Source organism: Triturus cristatus, chromosome 11 (assembly GCF_964204655.1).
Source record: "Triturus cristatus chromosome 11, aTriCri1.1, whole genome shotgun sequence".
In the NCBI taxonomy this organism is placed as follows: Eukaryota; Metazoa; Chordata; class Amphibia; order Caudata; family Salamandridae; genus Triturus; species Triturus cristatus.
In genome coordinates, this window is record NC_140594.1 from 392,356,190 (window position 1) to 392,383,573 (window position 27,384).

The following is a 27,384-nucleotide window of genomic DNA, read 5'->3' on the forward strand; positions in this document are numbered from 1 at the left end:
ACATCTACTGATCTGGTTTTTGAACCAGGACATAATGGTGCAGGGCATTTTGGGTATACAAACAACTATGGTGGACACACACTTAGGTTAGCATTTTATTATTTTGAAGCCAACCACGAGTCAATGGAGTTAGATAAAGGATGTCAATCTAATTTTTGCATCACAACTAGGGAGCCTTGTTTTCAAGCAAGCAGGGTGACGAGGGTTTATGCTCTTAAGATGGTCCTGGGTGGTCTAATGTGTAATGCCCCCAAGGATGAATGTTATATTTGCCACAGTTCATTGTTGGAAAAAAATGAATTTGACATTTAAGTTCTCAGCTCCGTGCTTCAACTAAGTGTGCGGTTCAGTCAACCCTCTAAAGTGACACTGCATAAAAGATTTTTTTTTAAACACTTAAAAAAAACATTTGACAAATCCACTGCCAGACAAAAAGGCCTGTGCCCAATCACAATTACGTGCACTTCCAGCAGCCTTCACCCGTGTTAGATGGAAACGTAGTCAACCAGTAAAGCAAAGACAAGGTTTCAGATCTAAGATGCTCCTGTTGAGCAGTAGCATCACTAGCAAACAAAGACTGTTCGTCCATGGAGAAGTCGAGAGGACTTCTCTACCCTGTTATGCAGATTAGCTACTTAAAGGCACTACAAAGTTCATTACTCAAGATTTGTTGAATGGATACGAGTTAAGAGGCAGAGATTCAGATTATGGGGGAAAAAGATACTAAGAAGCATACCATCCAAAACCTACTACACAAAGGCTGTGAGACAGGATGTCTGTTATACAGTCAAATCATGGCAGCATATGGACATGGGAAAACAGATGCAAGCATTCCCATAAAAATGTACTTGATGCCAAAAATTAAAAAATGAGAACATAAACAACTTCAGACTACTTACAGTTTGATACCATCATCTTCAGCACTTAGTTCAGCTTCCTTTTGCTTGGTTTGTTTCTTTCGTGCTCTCGCTACTATATGCTTCTTCACCGCTCTGATCTCTGTTTCTACCACAAACTTTGTCTGGCTCCTCCTACAGTTCATCTGTTGCTTCCCCCGCCCCTTCCAATCCTCCTTATGTTTATGATTTGTAAAGCGAATGGCTGCCCGAGGGCTTCCCCGCGCTAGTGAGTGCTATTGTAAGAGCTATGATCATGACTAAACTTAACAGTCTTTAGGTTTTTTCTAAAGGATGTTTCATTCAGTAATAATCTGAGGTCAAGTGGGAGGATGTTCCACAGCCTTGGTACCAAATGGGAAAATGACCTACCTCCACATCTTGCCCTTGTGGCTCTGATTCTTTGGTTCCGTAGTGTCGAGTTGCACACCCTGCTCTTTCTTTGCCCACCACCCTCTTTATTAATTTTTCTTAAATGTCTATTTTTCTTCTTTTACACAGTGCCTGGTTACTACAGTCTGCCAATGTGCTGCTCTTTTCTCTATAATGTGCTTTCACACACTTTATACATTTTTAATTTACTGCTCCAAGATTGACATTTACATCTTTAAATGGTTAATTATAAATAAACAAAAACAATTTAGTGACTTGCCCTTCACTTGCCATCCAGATTTCTGGGACTGGATAATTTAAAACTGGCCTTTTCACTTTTCACTGATATGAACCACACTAGACCACTGATTTTGTCATCTTGTACTCCTCCACTTTGAATTCACCTCACACTGTTCTCTATGTATGTATAAAATACATAATATTTATCTTTTTTTAAGACTCTGTCTCTTTAATGAACCCATTACCAGAGTGTTGCCTCTAACATGCTTGTAGAATTGATAAAAGAATAATTAATAACAGCAGTTTACAGAAAAAGTAGAATCATTGTTGCTTGTCATTAACAACATGGGTAGAGACATTTTATAAGAACTTTATTTTAAGTTCACCCAATGAATGGGTTCAAAATGGATCTTGCTGAAGTGGGACAGTAAATTAGTACATTTCAAATAATTGTTGACTGGTGAACCTAGTGGAACAGCCCTAAAGAGGCCTTTGAGAAATTCCTTAATTACCATTTGTTAGAACATACATAATCAGCCAACCAGCTAATATGTGAACTCTAACTGAGCTGAGCTTCAGTCTTGATTTGCCTAGTTGTAGCAGGTTTAGCAATATCTGATGAGGTTGAAATAACACTTGGTGAAGTTTAATGCAATACGCCAACTGCAAAATCTCTTACATTTCACCTGGTATGCCTTCGTTACAGAAGATGGGCTAGCTTGAGTGAGTATTTGAAAGCATTCCTAGTCTAGGCCATCTATATGGGTCTATTTGACATGATCAGAAGCAAGGCGCTCAAGCTTATTGTTTGCAATGTCAGGGTGGAGACTGTCCCAGCTTTAGGATATGCGAAACAGGTGTGACTCATGAAGTATATGCAAAGTATCCTACAGTTGCAGGGGGTTCATAAACCAATATTGCTTCAGCCACACTGGGGTGATGAGAATTGTGCAACATTATTCCGGTTTGACTTTGGCACTTGCCTATGAAATGATGAAAAATGCAGGAACAGTGTACACAAATGTCCTGAACCAGGTCATCAAAGAAGCATTCCACTCATTCCTGTATACTTGCTGGAAAGAATCAGCCTGTCTTGCTGGTCTTTGTAGGATAGAGGTCAATCTCAGGTTTTCCCAGTAGAACACTCCTTCAACTTGAGCTTGATCCAGCTCCCACTCACGGCAAGTCCCTGTTGAGTCTGTTGGCCCATTTGTTCCTGACTCCGGGCAGGGGTTCGGTCTTCAGCAAAACTTCCTGCTGGACAGCCAGGTCAAAAGCAGCTGGGCTTCTTCCAATAGAATTAGAGATCAGGTTCATCATTGCTTGTTCATATAGATAGAACATCAAGGAGGAAAGAGCTGTAGGACAGGGAGGAGGATAGAATGCATAGGATGGAGCTAGCCAAGCTCACACTGGGTGGTCAGATGGAATTAGAAAGCAACAAGTTAGCCTTGGAAGAAAAGAGAAAGCATTTGGAGCATGAGAGGATGTTGAGGGAGTTGGAGTTGAAAGCCAAGAGTTTAGCAATTACTCCCTCTGGTGGCAGCACACCATCCGTGCCTGTAGAAACAAGAGTATTCATCCCCAAAGATGTAATTAAGGGGTTCCACAAGCATGAAGATATTGGGCAATGGTTTAAGGCCTATGAATTACCATGACCTCTCACGGGTCCCTGAAAAGTATTGGGGAGCGGGGTTGTGGGGGCAGTTCCTCAGTGATGGGTGGGACACCTTGTTAGACTTGCCCTCTGAGGACCAGAATTCCTATATCCACACGAAGGAAGCCTTAATGACCAGATATGGGTTGACACCAGAGCTTTATAGACAAAGGTTTAGAAATTGTAAGAAGCTGGAGTCAAGTACTTGGGTGGAATATGTGCCTTTTTTGCAGAGCATTGGATGGTTGGGTGGAGGGTAGCAAAGTGAATGATTTTGAAGCGCTCAATGATTTGATTGCATGGGAACACTTGTCTAGTAACTGGTTTCCAGAGCTACGCCGTCACCCGACTGATAGTAAGCTGACTAACCCTAGGAAGCTTGCTGAGGTGGCGGACCGCTGGGTTAGTACCCGGGTCCACAAGGGTCATGTGGGAGACTTCGCCAAAGGTGGGCAGGGTCCCCAGCAGAAGAGTGGGGGGACAAGGGTAAACAGAGGGAGCTCCAGAAAGGGCCCCAAAGTAATCCCCATGGGAACCTAGGGCAGGGTTCCCAGCCTCCCCCTGAGAAGAAGTCAGGGGGCCCGACAGATAGTCCTGTTCAGAGGGGTCCCTAAAAATGTTTTGGTTGTGGTCAGGTGGGCCACTTCTTCTGGGATCCTAAGTGTCCCAACAAAGGTAACACAGCACCCACTCGTGCACCGCCCCGGCAGATGGCTAGTGTAGCCCTGGGAGAGGAGAGGAGTGCCCAAGGTGGGTGGGGTCCCACAGAGATGTCCCTAGTCTCTTTAGGAGACAGTGAGATGGTCCCCAGGACCCAGCTGCCTGATAACACTAAGAAATACAGGCAGTGGGTAACCATCAATGGCCAAAGGGTGGAGGCTGTGAAAGACACTGGGGCCAGTGTGACAGCTGTCAGTTGTTGACTGGTGTCTGAAGAGCAGGTGATCCCCCATGCATTTTACCCTGTAGTTGTACCTTTCAAGTAGCTGTGAGGCAAGCCATGCCTGTTGACTGTCCGCTAGGCAATGATTTGGAAAGCTCCCCTTGGGCTAAGGTGGAGCGAAGAGCTCATTTGGAGATGTTGGGTCTGCCTGAGTGGGCCTGTGTGAACACTCGGTCCATGGCAGCCAGTAAGGGTGTTCAAGAGGACCTGAAGCCTGAAAGAGTGGCCCAGGTGCCTGCCTTAAAGAGAAGAGGCAGGGGGCGCGGGAAACCGACCCCCAAAGTTCCCACGGTCCAGGAAGAGGTAGACCTTGAGGGGGATGCCCTGGAACCTACAGGGGAGCAAGTAGCTGAACTGGGGGACCTGCCTGAGCTGACCCAGTGGCAGCAGGAAGGAGGACTCTCCAGGGAAGAGTTCTGCGAGGAGAAGAAGTGCCCTTCTCTTGTGGTTTCGTGGCAACAGGCCACAAACCAGGCAGCAGGTGATCAGTCTAGATCACATTGGATCTACTAGGAGAATGGTCTACTGTATAGCGAGCCTAAGGTCGCTGAGCCTGGGTCAGCCCGTGTGCTGGTGGTACCCCAGCGCTTCAGAGCCTTTCTACTGGGGCTGGCTCAAGTTGTGCCTTTAGCAGGACATTTTGGGCAAGACAAGACCTTTGAAAGTCTTGTCATCCACTTTTATTGGCCCCAAATGCGCAAGAGTTCTGATCCTCATTGCAGGACCTGTCAGACTTGCAAGGCAAGTGGTAAGAGTGGGAGGAAGCAAAAGGCTCCTCTCTAACCGTTCCCTGTGGTCAGCACCCAGAGAGGTGGTGTCAGACCAGGATACCAACTTCATATTTAAGTATATGAAGTCCCTGTGGCAGGAGTGCGGTGTACCCTACAAGTTCACCACTCCTTTACCACCCCCAAGGTAATGGGTTGTTTGAGAGATTCAACCGGACCTTAAAATGCTTGATTATGGGTCTTGAGGAACCTATGAGGCGTAAGTGGGACGTCCTCTTGCCATGCCTTCTGTTTGCTTACAGAGCGGTGCCTCAGAAGTCCTTCGGGTTCAGCCCCTTTGAACTGCTGTATGGTCACCCTGTAAGAGGATCTCTGAGTTTGGTAGAAGAAGGCTGGGAGAAAGCTCCCAGTAAACCTCCCCAGGATGTATATAGCTACATGCTGGCCTTCAGGAACCAAACCAGGTGTTTCAGACAACTCGCTCAGGCGAATCTGGAAGCCAGCCAGGAGGAAATGAAACGGTGATATGATCAGAATGCGACTCTGATCGAGTTTCAGCCTGGACAGAAAGTTTTGGTCATGGCCCCCGTGGAGCCTTGTGCGCTCCAGGATAAGTGGACCAGACCATTTGAGGTGGTAGAGCTCAAGAGTGATGTCACCTACTAGGTGGACTTGTGGTCTCCAAGGAACCCTTTGCGGGTCCTGCATGTAAACCGCCTGAAGCACCACTTGGAGAGGTCCGAAGTGGGAATGCTCCTAGCGACAGATGATGGAATGGAGGAGGAGACTGAGCCTCTTCCTGACCTCCTGTCTGCAAAAGAACAAGATGGGTCGGTGGACAGTGTAAACCTCTCTTCTGCCCTGACCCCTGAGCAGCAAGATGACTGTCGCCAACTGTTGGGACAATTTCTTGATCTGTTCTCCCGGACTCCCATTGTCACTGATTGGTGCGTCCATGATGTGGATACTGGGGACAGTCATCTTGTAAAGCACAAAACTTACAGAATGACTGACAGGGTGAGAGCTTGCATCAAGGAGGAGGTCTGCAAGATGTTTGCATTAGGGGTGATTGAGTCCTCTAACAGCCCTTGAGCCAGCCCAGTGGTCTTGGTCCCAAAGGCTGCCACGCCTGTTGCAACACCCGAACTCCGCTTCTGTGTTGACTACCGAGGACTCAATTGAGTCACCAGGACTGACACGCACCCCATCCCCAAAGCTGATGAGCTCATTGATCGGTTAGGGGCTGCCCGGTACCTCAGTACATTTGACTTTAGGTCTGGGTACTGGCAGATCGCCTTAACTGGGGCCAAGGAGAGGTCAGCATTATCACACCAGATGGGCACTACCAATTCCGGGTTATGCCCTTTTGGATGAAGAATGCCCCTGCCACCTTTCAGAGGTTGGTAAACAAGGTGTTGGCTGGACTGGAAGATTTTAGTGCTGCCTGCCTGGATGACATCACAGTGTTCAGCGCCAGTTGGAAAGAACATCTGCGCCACCTTTGGGAAGTGTTGATGGCGCTGCGGAGGGCAGGCCTCACGATCAAGGTGAGTAAGTGCTAGATCGGGCAGGGTTCCGTGGTGTACTTGGGACACCAGGTTGGGAGCGGCCAGGTGGCGACACTACAGCCCAACATTGATAGCATCCTGGCTTGGGAACCCCCCCTCCCCCCCCCCAAGACCCAGACAGAGGTGAGAGCCTTTTTAGAACTCACAGGGTACTACAGGAGGTTTGTCAAGGGGTATGGCAGCATTGTTGCACCCTTGACAGAGCTGACTTCCAGGAAGCAGCCCAAGAAAGTGAACTGGACTGACACCTGTCAGAAGGCTTTTGATGCCCTGAAGACTGTCATGTGCACGGCACATGTGCTTCTGGCACCCAACTTCTCTAAAGAACTCATTGTGCAGACAGACGCTTCAGAGCATGGTGTAGGGGCTGTACTTTCACAGATAAATGAGGAGGGCCTAGACCAACCTGTAGACTTCATCAGTAGGAGGTTACTTCCACAGGAACAGGGGTGGAGTGCAATTGAGCGCGAGGCATGTGCTGTGGTCTGTGCACTGAAGAAGTTGAGACCATACTTGTTCGGGATTCACTTCCATGTTCAGACAGACCACAGGCCCCTTAGATGGTTGATGCAGATGAGGGGTGAGAATCCAAAGCTGTTGAGGTGGTCCATTTTCCTACAGGGGATGGACTTCACGGTGGAACACTGCCCTGGTACAGAACACGCAAATGCTGATGGTCTGTCCAGATTTTTCCACCTTAGTGAAGAGAACTCCCAAGAGGGTGGGTAGTTCTCCCCACATTTCAGCTGGAGGGGACACGTGTTAGACCTAGCACTATTGGCGTGGGTCTCCCTTCCATTTTTTTCTGTTGCCCCCTGTGTTTTTGCTATGTTTTTGCTTGTCTAGATGCTTTGGGCACTTTGCCACTGTTATATAGTGTCAAAGTACAAGTGCTCCCTATTGTAAATTGTTGTACTGGATTAGTGACTCCATGATTGGCTATTTGATGTACTTGTCAGACCCTACTACAGTGCACCATGTGTGTCCAGGGCCTGTAAATCAAATGCTGCTGGTGGGCTTGCAGCACTGTTTGTGCCACCCACAGAAGCAGCTTGTAAAGTGTGGCTCACGCCTGCCATTGCAGAGCCTGTGTGCAGTCTGGGACTGCCATGTCGACTTGGCAAGTACACCCACTGCCAGTCCCTGAACCTTCCCTTTTCTAATTGTTAGTCACCCCTATGAGCAGGGTGCATTGTATGTGAAAGGTAGGACGAGCCCTGATGTGTGTGGCATGTCCTGATAGTGAATTACAGCCAATTTTGTTTTTCACTATTGCAAGGCTATCTGTTCCCATAGGCCAGAATGGCCAGTTTGATTATAACATCTTATAATCCTAACTGACCCAGGGAACACGGTAGAACAACGAGTTTATTATGCCTGAACTCAGAATGTTAAAATACATCTTTTAGTGTGGGTGATTCTTACATTCTGTGTTTGAAATTACCACTTTTAGAAAGTAGGTATTTTCTTGGCTCTGCTTGGTTTGTGTATTCCATGTCTGGTTTGTGAGTGACAAGGGGCTGGAGAGGGCCTTGGCTCCACCAGTCTGATGGGCCAGGGCTGGGCTGAATAGGACCTGCAGTGAATAGAGAGTAGGGAAGGGGGGAGATTTCCTTTCACTTGCCTGAGCCTTCATAGAATAGAGAGTAGAGGGAGGAGATTTCCTTTCAGCTACCTGGGCCAGGTTTGCTTTCAACAATGCTGTCTCCACCTCCTGCCAGGAAGCTGCACCTGGGAGGACAGAACTGGTTTTGGCTGGGCACAGACACACTCTGCCTTCGGAGAACAAAGGATTTAGTAGTATAAATATTGGGGCCCAGACCCCAGAACTTTAGATCACTACTGGGAATCAAGACAAACCTTTGCCAAGGAGAGAAACCAAGGAAGCTGAAGGAGGACACTGCCCCTGTGCTATTTGCTGTTTGGGGTTGCCCTACAGTGGTTACTTATTGCCAAGGAAAGTAGAAAAGGAACGTTGTGTGTACTTTAACTATCTTGAGGAAGATCTCCAAGGGCTTGAAGTTGAACTTGCCTCCTGTTCTGAAGTCTCAGGGCCACAAAGACTTCACCACCAGCTCCCCCTGAATTCCCTTGCTGGGAATTCTACCTGCAGGGAGTTGCCTGCAGTTGTTTTGGGCCCTCTGGAGACTGTTTCGCTGGGAGCTGGAAGCGCAACGCAACGAGGAAGAAACGTGTCGCCGCTGCAGTAATTGCTGTCGCATCGCCGAGGAAGCATGTCGCCGCTGCAGCTGTTCGCCGTCGTATCGCCGAAGAAGCGGGTCGCATCACCGGAGAAGCATGTCACCGTCGCAGAGGTTGCCGTCACATCACCGGAGAAGCGTGTCGCAGGGCCTGTCGCAGCTCAAGAAACCATAAATTTTGCTGCACGGCCGTCAGGCGTGCACGCATCGCAGCGCCATCTTGTCGCATCGTAACCGTAAAGCAGTACGAAACCGACGCATCACCTCCTCTCCGGTAAGGAACCGACGCATCACCTCCCCTGCGCTGCAGTAAGGAACCGATGCATCACCTCCCCCGAAGCAAGGAACCGACGCATCACCTTCCCTGCGACCCTTTTGTTTGTTTTGCATGATGCATCCAAGGTACTTTGAGAGTAAAGTGTTGCATTTACCATCTACATTGAACTAAGCTATTTCTACCATCTGAAAGTCATATTTTTATTACTGTATTGTGGATTTTGGGCGTTTGGTCTTGTGTTAAGTCTAGTAAAGATTACTTATGTTTCTTCTAAACTGGTGTGGTGTCCATTTGTAGTGTTTTCACTGTATTACTGTATGTGTTCACAAATGCTTTACACACTGCCTCTGAGATAAGCCTGCCTGCTCGTGCCAAGCTACCAAGGGGGTGAGCAGGGGTTATTTTAGAAGTGTAGCCTCCTTACCCTGACTAGAAGCAAGAGCACCTACTTGGTCAAAGGTACCTACCTCTGCCAACTAGAGACCGCCATTTCTAACATGGGGTAATTGAGCCATCGTACACGTATGATCATATGATATTCCCCTATCTCCTCAGGCTATTGTAATAAACACCACATACTAACCGCTTGTCTTATAATAAATACAACAATCTTTATTCTATTGCAGACCAAACAGGTTACACAGTAACTTTGTATGAGTTCATGGGATAGTGAGAATTATCGAACTGTACCCCCTACTTTCTTTGCTGTTTTGTTTGTAAAAATCTCAATTGAACATAAAAGAGAAAATGTCCCAAATAGAAATTTTGTTTCATTTAATGCATCTTTCACATGAAATAAAGGTAAATTATAAAATGTGTTCCAAGGGTTTCACATTTGTCTAAGAATCTCCGATCCTTTTCTGGGCATCAGGAAAAAATTAAAATAATCTTTTGCTATGCAGAAAGGAGGAACCATCTCTTTTGTCTCTTTCACTAGAAGACAAATTATCTCTTACCACAATGCTTTTGTGCCGGAACGGAGCACTCATTCAGGGGGCACAGATGATAATCTCTTCAGAAATAGCACAGAGTAACCACAATTCAGAATCTGCAGAACCCACTAGTACTGTGTTATCACCGGCCACTGCTGAAAAACGTTCACCACCAGATGCTGACTGAAGACTCATGATCTAGAAAACTCAAGTACTTACAGAGGGTTTTGTGGTTGTCAGAACACAAGAAAAAGAAAACTGTGATTACATGTCTCTGCCCAAAAACAGGGGTTCAGCAGCTTTGAATGAGTAAGCCTGGAACATGAAGCTCTCAGGGGAAGGATGAGGTGAAAACAATGGAAGATCAGAAGAGCTGATCTGTATCTGTGAGAAGCGGATACTAAAACAATAGGCACAAACTGGAGTTATTACCAGCCCTTATGCACTTGGTCAATTAAGACTTTTTTAAAGGGAAGCACACAGCCAGTAAGCTGTCTATCAGTCAGCATCTCTGTACACAATACGGGCTTTGGTTGTTCTTAGTTCAGCTGGATCGCCTAGGTCTCTGCCACTTTCTTTACTATGGCTGCATTATGTGCTTCATCAGCAGCAGTCAGCCACTCATTCACTTTGACCTCGGTCTCTGGTAAGGTCTGTACATCACTTACATCTTGAGGATCAGCCAGAAGAGTAGTGCGGGAATCAGGAGAGATAAAATATTTTGTATGACTGTGTCATCATCATCATCATCATCAAAAAACCTCCTCACATGCACAACATTTGAATCAGAACCTAAGATGTCCATTAGCTTCTATCACTTTTCCTGCGCATATTGCTCTTAGCAAACTGTAAAATTTGCTGAGTACCAGAGACTTTGAAGGAGTAACAGTTCGAGTAGCACTGACTCTGACGCAGAAGCTACGGAAGTCGCCTTGGAGGATTGCACTGTTGGCTTCGTCAACTGCTTTAGAGCCAGCTTCAAGGACAGAGTAGGAATGTGATAAGATGGCATCAGAACCAAGACCAGAGTCACCACTGCAGAGTAGGCATAAAGAGCTGCCATATTGACCTAACTTGGTGCGCCAGAGGGAGGAGATGGAATATTTGAGAACATAGGCTTTGAAAAGACTGTTTGTACAGTAGAGGTCCAGGATGACTTATCTGGGGATCGGTTCAGGATTAGGGGCCAAGCCCAAAGAAGATGAAGGTTGTTCCTTGGGTCATTTATTTCCGTAAACTTGTCTTGATGGGAAGATAAACGCCTATGCTCTTTTTAACCTTTTTTAAACCTCTCAGGCAAACAACTCCAGAAATGAGATTGACAGCTGGCTTTGAACCTGGATGGCAAGCTAATCCTTCCCTCTGCAGAGGTCATGAACTAATTCCCCTAACTCTCACATATTGACCCGATCAACAAGCTCAATAGGAACTGTTCAGTCTCAAGGTCCATTCCAGCTTACGTCACTGGTATCAGGTCAACGGGAATCACAGAGTCCTCATTCAAATGTAGGGAACATTCTCTGAAAAGCCATCATGTTGGAATTTTCTTAGTTTTAAAGGGGTCTTTCAGTGAATGATGTCACAAAGCATCTCAAAACCCAAGATGACATCATCAAACAAATCAACATTCTCCAATGGTTAATATTAGAGACGCACAACTGCTAAAGCGCATGTGCTCTGTACTCTAAACATTGCAACATTGGCTTATAAGCGATTGGCATATTTAATTTACTCATAAGTCCCTAGTAAAGTGCATCATATTTGCCAAAGGCCTACAAATTAAATGCTACTAGTGGGCCTGCAGCACTGATTGTGCCACCCACTTCAGTAGCTCGTTAACCCGGTTTCAAGCCTACCACTGCAAAGCCTGTGTGTGCAGTCCCCCTAAGAAATGCCTTAACAGCCCTAAGGGCAGGGTGGAGTGTATTTAAAAAGCAGGATATGTATGTTTCAGTTTTACATAACCTGGTACTGAAATACTCTTAAATTTGTTTTTCCCTACTGCATGTCCTATCCTACTCATAGGTTAACATTGGGGTTACCTTGTTACATTTTTTTAAGTGTAATTTCCAATTGGAAAAAGATGGACATTTGAGGTTTGGTGTCTCTGTACTCACAATTTAAAATCCCAATTTATGGTGAAGTTGAATTTTAAGTTGCAAGTCTGGAAATGCCACTTTTAGAAAGTTTTATATACAAAGGTTCAGTCAGGCCAGTGGTCCTGTATAAGATTATTTTTTTTAAAAAAAGGAAAATTAATAGAAAATAGGTACCGTAAGTATTTAATCAGGACTCTATTGTATTTAGTATGACATTGTTGCAAAAAATCCAAGCACAACAACCTCCAAACAGTTTAGTATATAATGCAATAAATGTATTCATTGCAGTATATCAATTGATATTTCAATGTATCCTTTTAAACTTTTTTTACCAAATATGATCCAGTGCTCACAGATAAGTGAAATAAAAGGTGCTCTAGTGAGTGATAGAATAATGGAAAAACATGCAACTCTTAAAAAACATAACATTGTACTCCTATCAATGCATTTATATAATAAAATTAGGAGTTTAATGTAGCTATGTGTTCGACGGCGTTTCGTCTGTGAGATCATTTTCAGGACAGGTGTGTGAGCACCTGATATCATTGGAATGCAAGACAAGAGAAAGAAAGGAGGTTGTTAGGCGAAATTAATGATTGGCCTGCAGTATATACACCGTAGTTTAGTAAAAGCGAGGGAAACTAATTACAGATCGAGCATGTTTAGAGTCTGGTTGTCATATTGGTGATGTATCAAGAATTAAGCTGGATAGGGACCGTGCATTCATTATGGGTAATGCAATTTCAAATTAGGGTAATCACATTAATGATTAATGAGCACTGGATCATATTTAGTAAAATATTTTAAAAGACTACATTGAAATATCAATTGATATACTGCAATGAATAAGTTAATTGCATTATATACTAAACTGTCTGGAGGTTGTACTTTATGATTTTGTTGCAACAATGTCATACTAAATACTATAGAGTCCTGATTAAATACTTATGGTGCCTATTTTCTATTACTTTTTCTTTTTTCTTTTTTTTAAAAAGGATCTTTTACGGGACCACTGCTGACTGTCTTTCATGAAGTGCAAGAATGGTTCTTTCATTGTGAAAGCTTGGAGCTCGCCCAACCTTCCTGCAGAAGTCAATGTCAGGTGATATACCAGTTAGCAAGAGATATATTTGAGATCGGATTCATGGACGGGCTTTAAGGATGGACTCATTAGTTGACACAGTACAGTGTTAAGGTCCCCTGGCACCAGCGGCCACCGTACCGGGGGAAAGGCCTGGAGTAAACCCTATGTGAACTGTTAATGAGAGGATGATCCTTATGAAAATGGGAGGGCACGTTTCTCGACCTTCTTAACAGAGAAACTGCAGCTAAATGAATACTGATGTGTATTTAGGACCATGTTTGGCCAGCTTCAGCAAACACATCAGGATCTATATGGAGTGCAGATGGCATTAACGTCTTTAGACTCACACCATACGAAGAAATGCTTCCACTTGGCGGTACAGAGTTTAGTCAGACCACTGCTGTGCTAGTAGTGTCCTGCAATCTGCTAAGATATTTTATGTATATGGCTTTGCTTGAAGATTTCAGATCATTTGGGAGACTTGGATTTGGTGCAGGACATAGCTGAAGGACTGACCATGTGCCAGGACGAAGGCCATATGCACTGGCTATAGGTCACAAGGAAGCTAGGTGCTGGGAAAGACCTGAAACCTGTACACCATCCCCTGCACCTGGTGTTTGTTGGGAGCGGCTAAAGGCTTTGTGCTATTGCTTCTGGGAGCACTGTGACAGGAATGTGAAAGTAGGTGTCCTAGAGATCAATGGAAGCAGGAAAGGCATCTTACTTAAAGAATGGCAGAATGTCTTGTGGATTAACCATCTTAAAACCTCGTTTTATCAGATATTTTTTTAATCTCCGGATTCCAAAACTGGTCGCTGGCCACACAATTTGTTTCGTCACAAGAAAGTATTTTGAGCAAAACACCTTTCCATATTTGTGGCTTTAGTATCCTTTCTGTCATTCTCTTCAACCGCATTTTCAAGATTTCCTCTTGCAGAATGTGTAGATGGTAATGGCTCTCTCTCCTTGAAGTCTATAAAGTGCTTTTGTTGTATTCCAGGCAACAGCCATACTGAACAAAGTCCAACACCTATCTGTTGGAGGTTACGCCCTGCCTCACACACAGATGACTGACTAGCTGAGGCAAAGACAGGAGTGAGTAATCTCAGGAGTCAGTCCTTTTATTGTACCCGCAAATTGGGAGGGCCATGCTCATTGACATCTCAGTATTTCTTCCTTTGTATGAAAGAATATTATTGAAATATTCTTCATAGCAAGGAAACCGCAAAAGGAGTGGTAAGGCTGATGCAGCGGGTGAGGTGGGGCAGATAATCCCAGGGAGCGTGCTGTGGCCCTGCTCTTCAATGAACCACTCAATAGCAGAGTCTGCGTTGTCCCAAAACGGGCAAGCCCCACTGAACAGCATGTCCATAAGGGAAAAGTAAACACTGCCCAAAAAATGGTGGACCGCAGCCTGCATGATGCTGAATGGTGACACTGGTGCCAATGTCCTGCCAGATGGAATTGGTGGTATCCAAGCCACAACGAATTGTGAACTTGGCCACATTCAGACCATTCTGTATGTCCTGGGCAAGTCGGAGATGGTCAGGAACCCCAGTGAGGACTTGAGCCATCAAATTCAACAGGGCGTGGGACTAGCGTCCCAGCAGGCAGCTGGAATTTACTGATCGCAGTGGCAAACTGGTAAATGAAAAGACTTTTCCGATACTCTCCCCCCATTTAGACTTCCTACTGGAGGGAGTTGTGGAAACGTGTTGGGGTTAGTGTTGCTTGCAGATGCCTGCACCACCAAGCTTTCAGGGGAGAGGTGCTGAGATACAAATGCGGAGTTGCCCGGGGCTTAGAGGTGACGTGGTGCAATCTGGCAGCTGACAAGTCCCAACACAGTACCTGTAAGGTCTTCGTTAAAAAGTAAAAGGGGCTAAGAGGACATTTGTCCCGGGTGGAGGATTTCTAGTAGAACATTTATCTTGATCACCAAGGTGGGAGATGAAGGTCAAGGACTACGGCCACTCTGCGTGGTGTGAGAAGCACTTTCCACAGTGGTTGGCCCAGTGGGTGAGATGAGCCCTGTCACAGGGGAAGTATCAAGGCGGACAGCCTCCTGCAGATTGTCATACCAATTCTCCTTGTGACATGGCTGGCTAATCTCTTCACCTGCATGGTAGTCATTGTCTGAATTTGTTCCAAACATGGAATACAAGGTGTGTGTTTGAAGGCAGCTCAATGGGTGGAAGCGAGCCTTAACGGCAGCAGAGCACGGCCCTGGTTGAGGTCGCACTGGCGCTGACTCGGCGTCAGATAGGACAATTGGAGCCTCATCTTCCAGCGTTGATGGAATCATTCGTCAACAGCGCTGAAGCACCAGTACCGGTGTAGACTATGGTGGTGCTGGAGGCTGAGTTGGGACAGGAGCTGGAGACGGACCCGTTTAGGGCCCAGATGTTCTGGCTGGTGCCGAGGGTGAACCCAACAGTGGTAATGCAGGTGAGATCCATGGGGGAAAAACATCATAAAATAAAATGATGGACGGAGTGTTGAAACTTTTCTGTGGGCTCCATGGGGGCCCAAAGGAGTACCAGAGGGTGTCGACAAGGATCTGAAGAGTCAGAGCAATCCCTCAGGAACTCTTCGATCTGCTTAGGAATAGCAGACGGCCCTGGGAACTTGGTTTGGTCTGGAACAACCTGCAGGATTGTCTCTGAAGTAAAAAAACCTTCCTCTGCAAGCCTTATAGTTGTGGCTTGACCTCAGACACCACAGACAAACCTGATGAGGATCTGTCAGCCACAATGATTTGTGTCAGCCCTTACACAGCTTAAAACCTGTCATTTTGGGAGGCGACATATCCCTTGCACACTGAAATAGATCATTTTGATTGAGGTAAGTTCTCAAAAAGAGACAAAAGGGAACTCTGGATCTACGTCTGATTGCGCAGGCAGAAAACAACCGAAGTCAGTGTACGAGCTGTGGCTATATAGGCTCCGCCTGCCATTTCTGGAGAGGAATGGTGCAGTTACGGAGCAGCACAGCGCTACCTACCAGAGTGCAAAGGTACTGCTGAAAAGTTTCCGAAACCAGTCTGACACCTGGGAAATATTAAAAAAAGGTGAATAATCTGCAGCTAGAAGCCTCTGTCAGATATAAAACAGTGAAATGGAAGAGTGTGTAAATGAGGGGCAATATCGGAGATGCTCCTAGTTCTTGTATGTGGCCTCAGAAACATGGAAAAGCTCGGTTTTGGGGGAGGGGGGTCACTGTAGTACTTTGTAGGGTTTAGAGACATGGAGGATCGTATGGCGCATGGGGTTATAGGTGCTGCATTAGGGTTGGTGAGAAAGTCTCATGAGACTTCTATATTTATTTTGTGGAGCATGCTCAGACTTCTTGATTAAACCAAGGCTAGCGATTTAAGCCCTTAATGGTCCCCTGATTTCAAATGTCTCATACCCACCTTCAGTGACAAAGTGACTCTGCCATGTCCGTTAACATGCTGTTCTGCTATCCATCCCCCTTTTGTTGCAGCATCTAGCGTGCACCTCAGTCTCTCCCGTGATACCTATGAATCTCATCTGTCATCATTTCCCTTGTGCCTCAAAATCCAAACTGTGTTTCAGTGTCCCCAAGTCTAGTCTACATCTTGTTCTGCCCTTACCTGTGTGATGAAATGAGAGTATGGCAGGAAAAACTGCTCCAGGATATACAGTATAGTGAAGAGGGCACCCAACTTCTGTCTTAGGCTGAGTCGGATCTCCGCTGTGCCCTTACTCTTACTCCGGACCTTAGTCTGGTTCTCTGTGGCGCCATCTCCACTGGCGGTGGTCCTGGTCTTCTGTGGTTTGCCAGTTGGAGTATAAACACAGTCTTGGCTGCACTGAGGTGGCTCAACCAGTGGCAGGACCTTCCTTAGGAGGTATGGGAGCTTTGTAACTAATCGCCGTGGCCAGTCTGGATAGCAGAACAGCGGACTGGTGGCCAGCATGGTGTAAGAGAACATTCCTGGAAAGGGACAACAGATAATCGTGAGCATGGAGTGACAGTAGCAAATGTCATTAGCAGAAGGGATTGGAAATACAAAAAAGTGAACTTTGAGTTGGTAGTGACACGAGTGTGCAAGGAAGTGAGTAGTGTGTGAGGAATGGAGAGCAGTATGAAATTAGGGATGTCTGTGGAATGAGGAATGATTGCCTGGGGAAAAGTTTACCTGGAGGTTATTAGAGTAGCTTCTAGAGTGTGTAAACTTGTGTCTGGTGGTTAGGAAGCAATGTAAGATGGATGCAGAAGTAGTGTAGATGAGGAAAGCCTAGTCTGGGGAGGTGGAGTGGTTTAGGCGGGGCTGTGAAATATTTGTGGATCAATCCAGGCTTGGTATGGTTCAGTGCGAGTTATGTATGGTAAAAGTGCTGGCTGTGTGTGCAGGTTGGGGGGTGAAAGCAGAGTCCCTAGGATTTCTAGTTGTGCATGTCAGTAGATGTGAATGCAGGACAGGTTGTAGAAGCTTTGAGTGAGATATATAGGGGAAAATGAGAAGTGTCTGGTTGACCAGCAGCAGCAAGACGTTAGGGAGGGTGGTCTGTGGGCATGAGAAGTACAAAAGGGAGATGCCAGGGAAAGAGGAATGTCCTATCTTACCAATATTGAAGAGTTGAGAGTTCATGCAGTGGAAGTATGAAACAAAAAATAGGGCCAAGGGCCGCGTTAGGTCGAAGAAGAGCAGGTATCCTGCAGACAGGTCCAGGATTAGTCCAGCACCATGCACTACTAAAAGGTTTGTCATCTCCTCCGAAAGGACCAACCTGGAGAAAAGAGGAATAGGATTTCACTAGACCGAGCCGGACACACAGAACGACAGGAATGTATCATACTGTACAACAACAGTGTACCCCACTGAACTACGAGAGTGCTCTAACGTGCATTATACGTAGGAGGTGCCTCTAGCTGATTCAAGATGTACTACTATTCTTCATACAAATCTCTTCCAGGTTGATCTATTTGCTGCCTTTAGTTTGGCACTTCTCCCTTTCAAGAACTTTGACAGGGATCCCTGCTCAAGCCTCCCCTTCATGATCACTGGCCCTATTCACTTGCTATGCATACCCAACATTAGCAGCCCATTTTCCTGTTTTACGTACTACTAGCAAGATGCAGGAAAAACGCTGCTCTTGGCACTTTACCTTCCTAAGGTGTGCCCTCCTTGAAGGAGATTAATCTAGAGATTTTGCCCTTTGATTGCCTAAAAACACTTGCCTTTCCCTTTCGCAAGTGACTTTTAGGATTTACTTACATCAAGAGCGCCTGGCAATTGACCTATAAAAAGCCTCCATGTCATGTGTATGAAACATCTATGAGGTGAATTTTTACCTGTTAAATGCTGCAAGTTGCCTGAGACACTGAGGAACAATCTCTTATCAATACCTTCATAGATATTGACATTAAAGGAAATCGGGTGACTTCATTGTAAAATAAAAGCTGAGACATTGCCAACAGGAATTCAAAACCTGATTCTGTCTCCAAGTTGGAAAAGTCATTCAAAATTGGTGCAGGGGCTACCTACCACACTGGAAGGTTCAACCTGTGCAAGACAAAAACCCTCACAGAGTAACAAAATTGTGAGTAGCTCTGGGTGGAAACCGGTGACTTGTAGAACAGCTTTCTGTGGGACACTCTATTTGCATGAGATTATGAAGGCAATGAAGAGGAGTGTTCATACTTCAGGAGTAATCTAAAAAGACTTTGGACACCTGAAGGTGAATCAGACTTCTAAAGGCAAATTATCCAACAAGGTAGATACACATTTGGCAAAGACTTCTTTCTTCAAAGTTTGAGTTTATGCGTTACCTGAACATTTGTACTAGTGTCTCTAAAGAACTGATGGAGCAGCATCAATGAACCCAAAAAAAGGCAAATCACTCTACTAGTGCACAAAGGGTGCCCCACGTGGAAGAGTTTCCTAACAAATAATACAACTACTGCTAATAATACTACTAAATACAGAACCAGGTCCTATCCTACCAGTACACAAATGGTGCCCCACATGGAAGAGAGGTTCCTACTACTAATAACAATAAAAATAATACAGAATATGAAGCTATACCCAACCTCAGATGAACCTTTGACTGTGTGTCTTTCAACAGCACAAGCTCAGGAAAAAGCATGTGCTGTTGTGTCTCCCATTGATCTCTCTCCATCTTTGCAAATTGTAATTACTGCAATTTCACAGGGAGATCCACAGATGGCTCCACTGCTCTTTATATCTAAATACGGACTGTGTTTCTTAATCTAGACAATAAAGCTAAGCCACAGTGTGTCAAAACAATTTTACTCTCATGTTATAAGCTGTCTGGTCAACAATCTGGATCCCACGTTATGTAGCAGCTAACTGTGGCAGCCTCCAGGTGTAGTCCACGTCTCAAGGCTTACTTCCTCTGGCTCTTCAAACCCACCTTAATGATTTGACTTGTTTTATGTAACATTTCAAGATACACTGGAATAGGTCCATTCCAAAACAACTACTACAGAGGCACTGGATAAGAAGTCAAACACATAAAAACTAATAACCCTTTAATGTGACAATCTCCCAACTCAATCAGCATGCGTCATAGCTGCACTTGATAAGGGAGTCAAAGAATGGGAGAATCAAGGTTTTATCCCTGGAAGCTGTAGAGGACTTCCTGTTTTGACTGTCTAACGGTAAATGTGCAGGTGTTGGCCATATTTTCTAAAAAACCGACACAGTTTTAAACTTGTCAGAGCTTCAAATGAATCAGTTGGCGTGCACACACACATGCATGGTTGTGCCATTCCTTCACAAACAGACATTTGTGACAAAAGCCACATGTCTCATTTGAAGAAAAAATGATTCTCTTCTTCTGCATTTAGGTTTAACAAAAATGCACAACTAGAGTTTTGTTGCTAAATCGTCGATTGTTGTTTTCATCCCTCCCTCAAAAATGGTGATTACAAGCCCTTCACAGCCTACTAAGCCTTGAAAGCTAACTAGCTTTAAAAGGATAATAATATTATTCCCACAAGAAGTGATGGCTTTGCTCCAAATCTAAATTTGCTGATGCCAACAAGGTTCACTGAAGACTGTGCCTCTTTTCAAAGCATGCAGCGTATCCACAAAGGAGCTTGCATGCACAGAAAGAAAGGTGACCAAGGGGCGATTCCTTCTGTTTGACACAATGCTGATCCATTATCTGTGGGCCTTGACACCTATCGAACTGGGCCCTACATTCAGCTTTCTCTGTCTAAATGGCAAAAATGAATGTTAGAAAAACGAAAGGAGATCCAAAAACAACTCCATCTGAGCACTACAGAACTGTTTTTTTAAAACACTGAAAGCCTGGGGTTTAACTAGATGATTCCTTTTCCCAAAGTAACCAACCACCAACCCTGTATTGGATCTCTGCTGCATAACCAGTTCCTGATAGGAGTCTCTTCAAATGGTGAGCGTGGTGTAAAGCCTGTAGGCAGTACAAGCGAACAAATGTATGGCATCGTGCGAATGAATGGCCTTACAAATTACAACCATTGCTAATAGATGGGATGTAATAATGGGCGTTCAAAGTTTATTTGATAGATCGAAAACATAATTTCATCATCAAAGTATAAAGCACATCAATAGATAATAGCAATTCTTTGAAATACACAGATTAAAATCCCACCATTCAAGAGTAAAAAAGTTCCAATAAAAACCTCAATAAAAATAGGAGGCATTCACTTAGGTGTCAACTCACCTGGACAGTGTTCACAAATGTGGTCATTGTTGTGGCCTCATTTTCACCTATAGTTGGCACACTTCTGCTCATATTGGGATGGATGACTGGTTAGTCAAAGCTAGAGCAGCCGAAGACTATAAAATTTCCCATCTAATAAGTGACATTCTCCATAATTATAAGAAATCTAACCTTGCTCCTTGCCAGAGATTACTTTCATTAGACAACTTCTGCAGTTTTAACTCCCCTATTCATTTTCTCTTTTTGGTGGATGTGAGAAGCCCACTTTGTAAAAGTGTCTTACTTTTAGGCTGCTACTGCTCAAATTACAATGACAATTAATCTGCATGATAGAGGCTGGGGAGCTCACTAGTAGACTTAAGCGGACTTGTTTGCTAAGGACAACTCAGAAAATAACCCCCCACTTCAATCATCAAAAGCTTTAAAGGGTGGTTCTTGGCTTTGAGAGCTTTGGGAAGATTGGAGGGGGGAGGATAATTGGGTGCCTCCCGGCAACAATTGAAAAGAAGAAGAATATACATTAAATCAAAACAATTAATAGATTAATATTTTGGTAAATTTGAAAGAGGAAATTTCTCTTTTCTTAGTTCCAGATTATATATTGTTAAGCTTATTAATTGTGTTTATATCTGCAACAATTTTCTGGTTCCTAATTTCTTCTACATTACGATTTGAATACATTTCCTCCCATCAGAGATCTCATTCTGGAAAGGGGCTTTAATCTTGTTCTGGTGTGTCTCATGCACAAACAGTTTGAATCTATGGCTTTTTGCACAAATTACTTGCTGAATTATAACACAGTTTCTGGTTAAAAAAAACTGTGCAGAAGAACTGGTGAGCTTAATTTTTTTTTAAAGAGATTTATAGTGTCTTCAGAAAGGTGAAGTGGGGCTTCATTCTGAACGTTTTACCAGGCTTGTAAATGTGGCATAAAATTATTCGTTTGGTTTATATAACTAAGACAACATCTCTCCAATTCTTGGAATTAATTCAGGGATGATAAATCCATTTATTTAGCATTTCATTTTAATTATTTATCACACATGGTGGATTTAACACTGCCCCAAAAGTGATAGTCTATTGCATCTACAAGCTCTACTAATTTAGAGGATTTCAGCCTGATAAAATCGTTATGGTTATACCATTAAAGCAAATGCATCATCAAAGACGTAGAACCATTGCAGACATCTGTGCTCTCAACTCTTTGCTCTCGCTCCTCCACAAAACCCACCCACTACTCCTGTCCTATGACCTATGAAGGATCAGCCCCAAGATGACAGGAGATACAGAGGAACAAAGTGGTGTTTGCTCAGTAAGGCACGCTAGCGCCTGTGCTACTGTCATAGTTATTGACATGATAGCATTCTTTTTGAGAAGCTTGATCCAGGCAAGCATTTGGGACAGGCAAATTTCAGCCTGTTTGGAAGAAGATAAAGTAAAAAATGATTTCACAAATATAATTTTCTTCCAAATTTCAAAGCAATCAGGATAGTTGATCAGTATGCAAAAGTTAGTTAACAGTAACAAAAGCTCTCCACTGAGAGATCCTCCTCAGATTAATGACCACATTAGGATTTCCAGGCACCAGCCTCAGAAACAAACACTTTTTCTAAATCTCCACGTTTTAAAACAGCACTTAAGAATTTGAAGCTACAGAACACACATCAGAACAGCAGAACACAAGAAAATGTGGTCTGCTCTTTTTAATTTAGTTTCAAGAGTGATTAGTCTTTTTTTCAATCAAGAGATATCAGCCATCAGGAAGCATTTATATCTCCTTTCTTTATTCAGGATTCCGCTGTGCAGTCAAGTTGAGGAAACAATGAGCGCTTCAGTTGTAAATCTGAGGGGATTCCATCATTGCAGCACTAGAGAACTATTCTAATGGTGAGCAACCTTTCCTTTCCCAGTAAAGGATCCACAAGAAAAATCATAACCTTCATCAGATGGGCACTCAAAGACTTGAGGAGGCAAAAACAAATTCTGAGGGATGCTGGACTACTTCAACTTTTGATCTTGCCTCTGAATCCCATATTGAACAAAACAAAATGTGCAACAATATGCAAGTGACCTCCTTTCAGATATCAATCAAATCTGCAAAGAGCCTCCTTGTAGATATAAGTCACGGCGACATTCTCAAAATGAATAGCTATATCTGCATATGTTTCCTATAGAGTGGACTCTATGATATGCAGAGGCGCCCTATTTGCTTCTCTGTAACAGAGTTGTACACATTCAACAAGCCTCCTGGAGAAGGATTACTCGTTGACTGGTTTCAATGCATTTGTCTGGGCAAAGGAGACTAAAAGCTATCTAGAACTACTAATATCCTTCGTTCAGGGGTTTTTAACATTTAAGTCCATGCCAGATATTCAGGTTAATCACTGACAAGGTAAATAAGTTCTATTTAGGTGTTGTGTATGGGTTTGCTTTAAGCTGACATCCTGAAACTCTGCTGTGGATCTGGCACTTCTCTTTTAATCCTTTCAATGCAGCACCTTTACTCTCTACTACTGTCCAAAGAAACAAGATCTCCGAGGGCCGAAGTCTATGGATTTTAGGGAAAAGACAGTGAACAATTTTGTCTGGTTGAGGCAGCACTCCAAAAGGACCCTGGGCAAGAAAATAGCGAATTCTTAATACTACATCACCCTGATGAAAAACCATAAAAGGTCAGTCAACCAATATTGTTTTGATTTTGCGTACTCTGCCATTAGAAATTATATCTATTTAGAAAGTAAATTTCAAGATCAAACAAGTCATGTCATGTATGTGGAAACTGATGAGTTGACAAGTGTAAGCTGTAAGAAAGCACTCAAAGGTACTGGGTTTCTTTGAACAGAAAGATCTCCCTCGTTCTCCCTTGCTCGAGTGCATAAAACTGTATGGTTGTGTCTTCCACCAGTACTATTGCTGTCGCTGCCTAAATTATTAAGTAGGTAGCCTCAAGTGTCATTCGAAAGACACTCAATTTGAAGATTTGTTAAGGGATTCTTATGAGGACCAAAGAACTTGACAAAAGTTTTGTGGGAAGCATGCAAGATAAGGTTCATTTGGGGCTGATGGGGTTCCAACACGACCCTTTTCCTGTGTAGCTGATGTCCTGTCATCAACTGAGTGACATGATATTATGATGTTGCTGTTCTAACATATTGTAATTTATGTCCACCCAAGGTAAATGCATTCTTGCAATGGTCTGACGTGCAAATGAGCATGTAGGATCAGGAAGCAGGTGAAAGAAAATAAGCAGGACAGAGAGGAGCCTTTCCTAAGCAAAGAAGGTTCTTATCTGATCTCCCAGGTCTTCTGAAACCAGAAGACTCCACCACCCCCTACATTACTGGAAACAGTGTCATTCTGTGTCCACAGAGTTATTCCCACAAATGTAACCTTGTTGTATGAAATGAAACTTGATTTCTCTCAATTAGCTGTGAAGCATAGGGTATGAGGAAGTCTGCAGGACTGAGTGAAGGAGCTATCAAAAATAGCATTACCTCGTCCTCGACCCAATCATTACAAATGAGGTAATATTCCAACTGACAGGAAACAAAACAGGAAACGCTTTTAGGCTCCACCCACCCACCAGCCAGGGGCTGTAATAGCATAGCCAGCAGAAACTACTTCCTATTTTGTTTCCTGTTGGTGGACATGATGGGGGACGATGTGGTAATTGCCTGGCTCTTATCTTGATGGATGTCTTCTGGCTTCCTCCTTTGCTGGGCTTTGTGGGCACCATTAGATCCTCATGGGAGCAGTTGGAGTCAGTGCGCCGGGCCTCCTGGACTCGGTGAGTGACGTAGGGTGTCTGGGTTGCTGTTTGTCCAGCCCCAACTGTCTTCCTCTGTGTCGTGGAGTCCTTTTGAGGCTACTGATTGAATTCGGGACCACCACACTGGGAGGCGCGGTGACGTTGCTGATTTGTGGATGGCTGGTGTTCCTGTATTGAAACAGGGGCTGTGTGGTAGTTGGGCCACTTGCTTCTTTCCCTCCTCCAACTGGGGTTAGGCGGGAGAGCTCCTCCGCTGCAGAGCCGAGCTCCCGCTTGCACCTGTTGGCCTCCTTGCAGCTGTATGTCTCCGCCTCAGGAGTTTGGTATGTGCCGGACGGGTTCTGTCCACTTCGGCAGGACAGCTATGGGAAGCATACCTCGATTCAATGCTGGGAGACCACCATTACAAAGTCAAGAAGGCTTCAGTTTGGCAGTGGGCATGGGTCTGCCCCGCATGGACTGTCAGACTCCTGGATCGAGTTTGATTTTGGAGGGAATGGTTTTCCAGCGGGAGGCCGCCATTGCAAGTTGGCCTGCTTCCTCCATTTTTTTGTACTTGACGTGACATCTTAGCCACGCCCCCTTCATTCCGGAAAGCGATCCTCGCATCAGCTGAAGGCATGATTGGAACTGCCTGTTACTGCATGCGCTTTTTAACTGGTTTAGGGCTGTTTTTGTTGCTTCTCTAATTTACATGCTTGAAGGAAACGTTTTGGTTATTTAAGGTGCTGTCCGCTGCTTCTTGGGACACTTGCACTGGTTTGACTATGGGGAAACAAAGTCAGAAGCGCAGACATGTCTCTCCTGTTTCTTCTCCTTCTTTGTCAGTGGGCAATGGGGAATCCAACCCTCCTCAGAAGCAGAGGAAGTTGAGTGATGATGCTCATCTGAAAAAGCTGATTCTAGAGACTTTATCTACTATGAAGTACGAAAAAGCTGCTGGTGTGCGCTCTGCTGGGGGTCATGATCTCTACTCTGATATTTCCAGCTCCGACTCATCTGATGGTTCCTCTGTGGGTGCTGTGGATCTTAAGGGAAAATATATATATATATCTAAGGATATGTTGCCGGACCTTTTGTCCCATGTAGGTGATAACGTGGATTTTCCAGACGAGGAGGTGGCCAGCACGTCCAAGGACAAGGTGTTGCCCCAGTTTTGTAAGCAGGCTACAAAGGCTTTTTGGAAGAATGGAAGGATCCTGACCACATTATGATGCCTCGCTTCATGTCCAAGCAGTACCCTTTACAGGATATGGAGGATACAATCCCTGAGTCAGTACATGTGGAATCGATTGTGGCCAGTTTAGACGACCTTCCATGGCTGAAGATGATTTCCTTAAGGATGGTGCAGATAAGATTGATTCTGCTGTGAAAAAGGCCTATGCAGGGTCGCATCTCATCATCCGTTATGAGGTGTATGGTGCTTATGTCGCTCAGTCCTTATTGTCCAACTTTAAGACTTTGTTCTCCACTATGCAGGAGGGTGGTGTCGTCCCGATTTGTTGGAGTCCTTGTGGCATCAAGCTGAGTTTCTCTCTGGCGTTGCCTTTGATTCAGTACGTGCTTTGGCCATGTCTTGTGGTGCTTCCATTGCCGCCAGACAAAATTTGTTGCTGAAAGGATGGAACACTGATGCTGCTCAGCGTTCCATGGCGTTGCGATTGCCTTTTACTGGTCCTCGGCTTTTTGAGAAAGGCCTTGAGGAGACGTTACACAAAGTATTTAAAGAGCGGAAGCATTCTTTATCCTGTCAGCATCAACAAAATAGAGTCATCCTTTTCTAATTCAGGTCGTTCCGGCAGCCTTCTCACCTGCAGAAGAACTCTTTCAAGAACCAGAGGGGCTCTGGGAAGAATTTCCAACGGCTTTTCCAGAGGAAACATCGTCCCGATGCAGGTTCTGGGAGTTAGCATTCCTGACTATGCCGCCTCCCGCTTCGCTCTGACTGGGCTACTGCCAGAGGTTGGTGGAAGCTTGGCGTATCTCGAAAACGGACCAGTGGGTCCTGGATATCCTAGAACGGGGTTACCGGATCAAATTCGTTTCTCAGCCTCTGCTGTCAGACAGGGTGAGGACGCCGACGTCTAAGGATGTGTCGCGTGGTCGAGCCCTGTTGAAGGGGGTGCAGGCCCTGTTTCAGAAGAAGGCGATTGTTCCTGTCCCCCGGGAGGAATGGGATCATGGAATTACACTATCATTTTACTCGTCCCGAAGATTACAGGGGGCTTTTGGATTGTGATCAATCTCCGGCCTCTGAACCGGTTCGTCCGGAAGATTCCTTTCAAGATGGAGACCCTGCAGCGTGTGATACCATTAATTCAGGCTGGCTGGGTGATGACTACATTGGATCTTCAGGATGCATATCTCCATGTCCCTGTAGCTCTGGAGTGCCAGCAGTATCTGAGATTTTGTATGATGGGCCATCATTGGCAGTATTGTGTCCTCCCGTTCCGCCTACGGTCCTTCCCCAGGGTCTTCACGAAGGTGGTAACTCCCCTGGAAGCCCACCTTCACCTCCTGGGTATTTCAGTGTTTCCCTACCTGGACGACTGGCTCCTGCAGGCCTCCTCTGCCCTAGTGATGTCTCGCCATCTGGAGTTGACTATTCATACGTTAGAAAGCCACGACTTTCTCCTGAACTTACCGAAGTGCCATCTTCTTCCAGCCACCCAGGGTTCCTTTATCGGAGTGGACTTCGATTCTGTTCTGGGCAAGGTGTTCTTGCCTCCTTCTCGGATCCTGCGTCTGCAGTTGCTTTAGAGAAAGTTTTTGTCCCAGCATTCGGCGCCCCTGCTGCAGTGGTTAGAGGTGCAGGGTCACATGGCTGCGTCGGTGTTCACTGTTCTAAGGGCCAGGTTGCATCTTCGCCCCTTGCTGTGGCATCTTCACCACTTTGTTCCTTTCCCTGTTCAGGATTT

General features: G+C 44.9%; 1 protein-coding gene across 2 annotated transcripts in view; it reads right to left on the bottom strand.

Moving 5' to 3' along the window:
• GGCX (gamma-glutamyl carboxylase) overlaps positions 1–27,384 on the bottom strand; it is a 255,538-nt gene that overhangs the window by 131,728 nt on the left and 96,426 nt on the right. For both annotated transcript variants that reach the window (XM_085634968.1, XM_085634969.1), the window contains exons 7-8: positions 17,591–17,754; positions 16,614–16,957 (exon numbers count right to left, since the gene is read on the bottom strand). In XM_085634968.1, the coding sequence (XP_085491094.1) occupies positions 16,614–16,957; positions 17,591–17,754 (508 nt within the window). The remainder of the gene's footprint in view (positions 1–16,613; positions 16,958–17,590; positions 17,755–27,384) is intronic.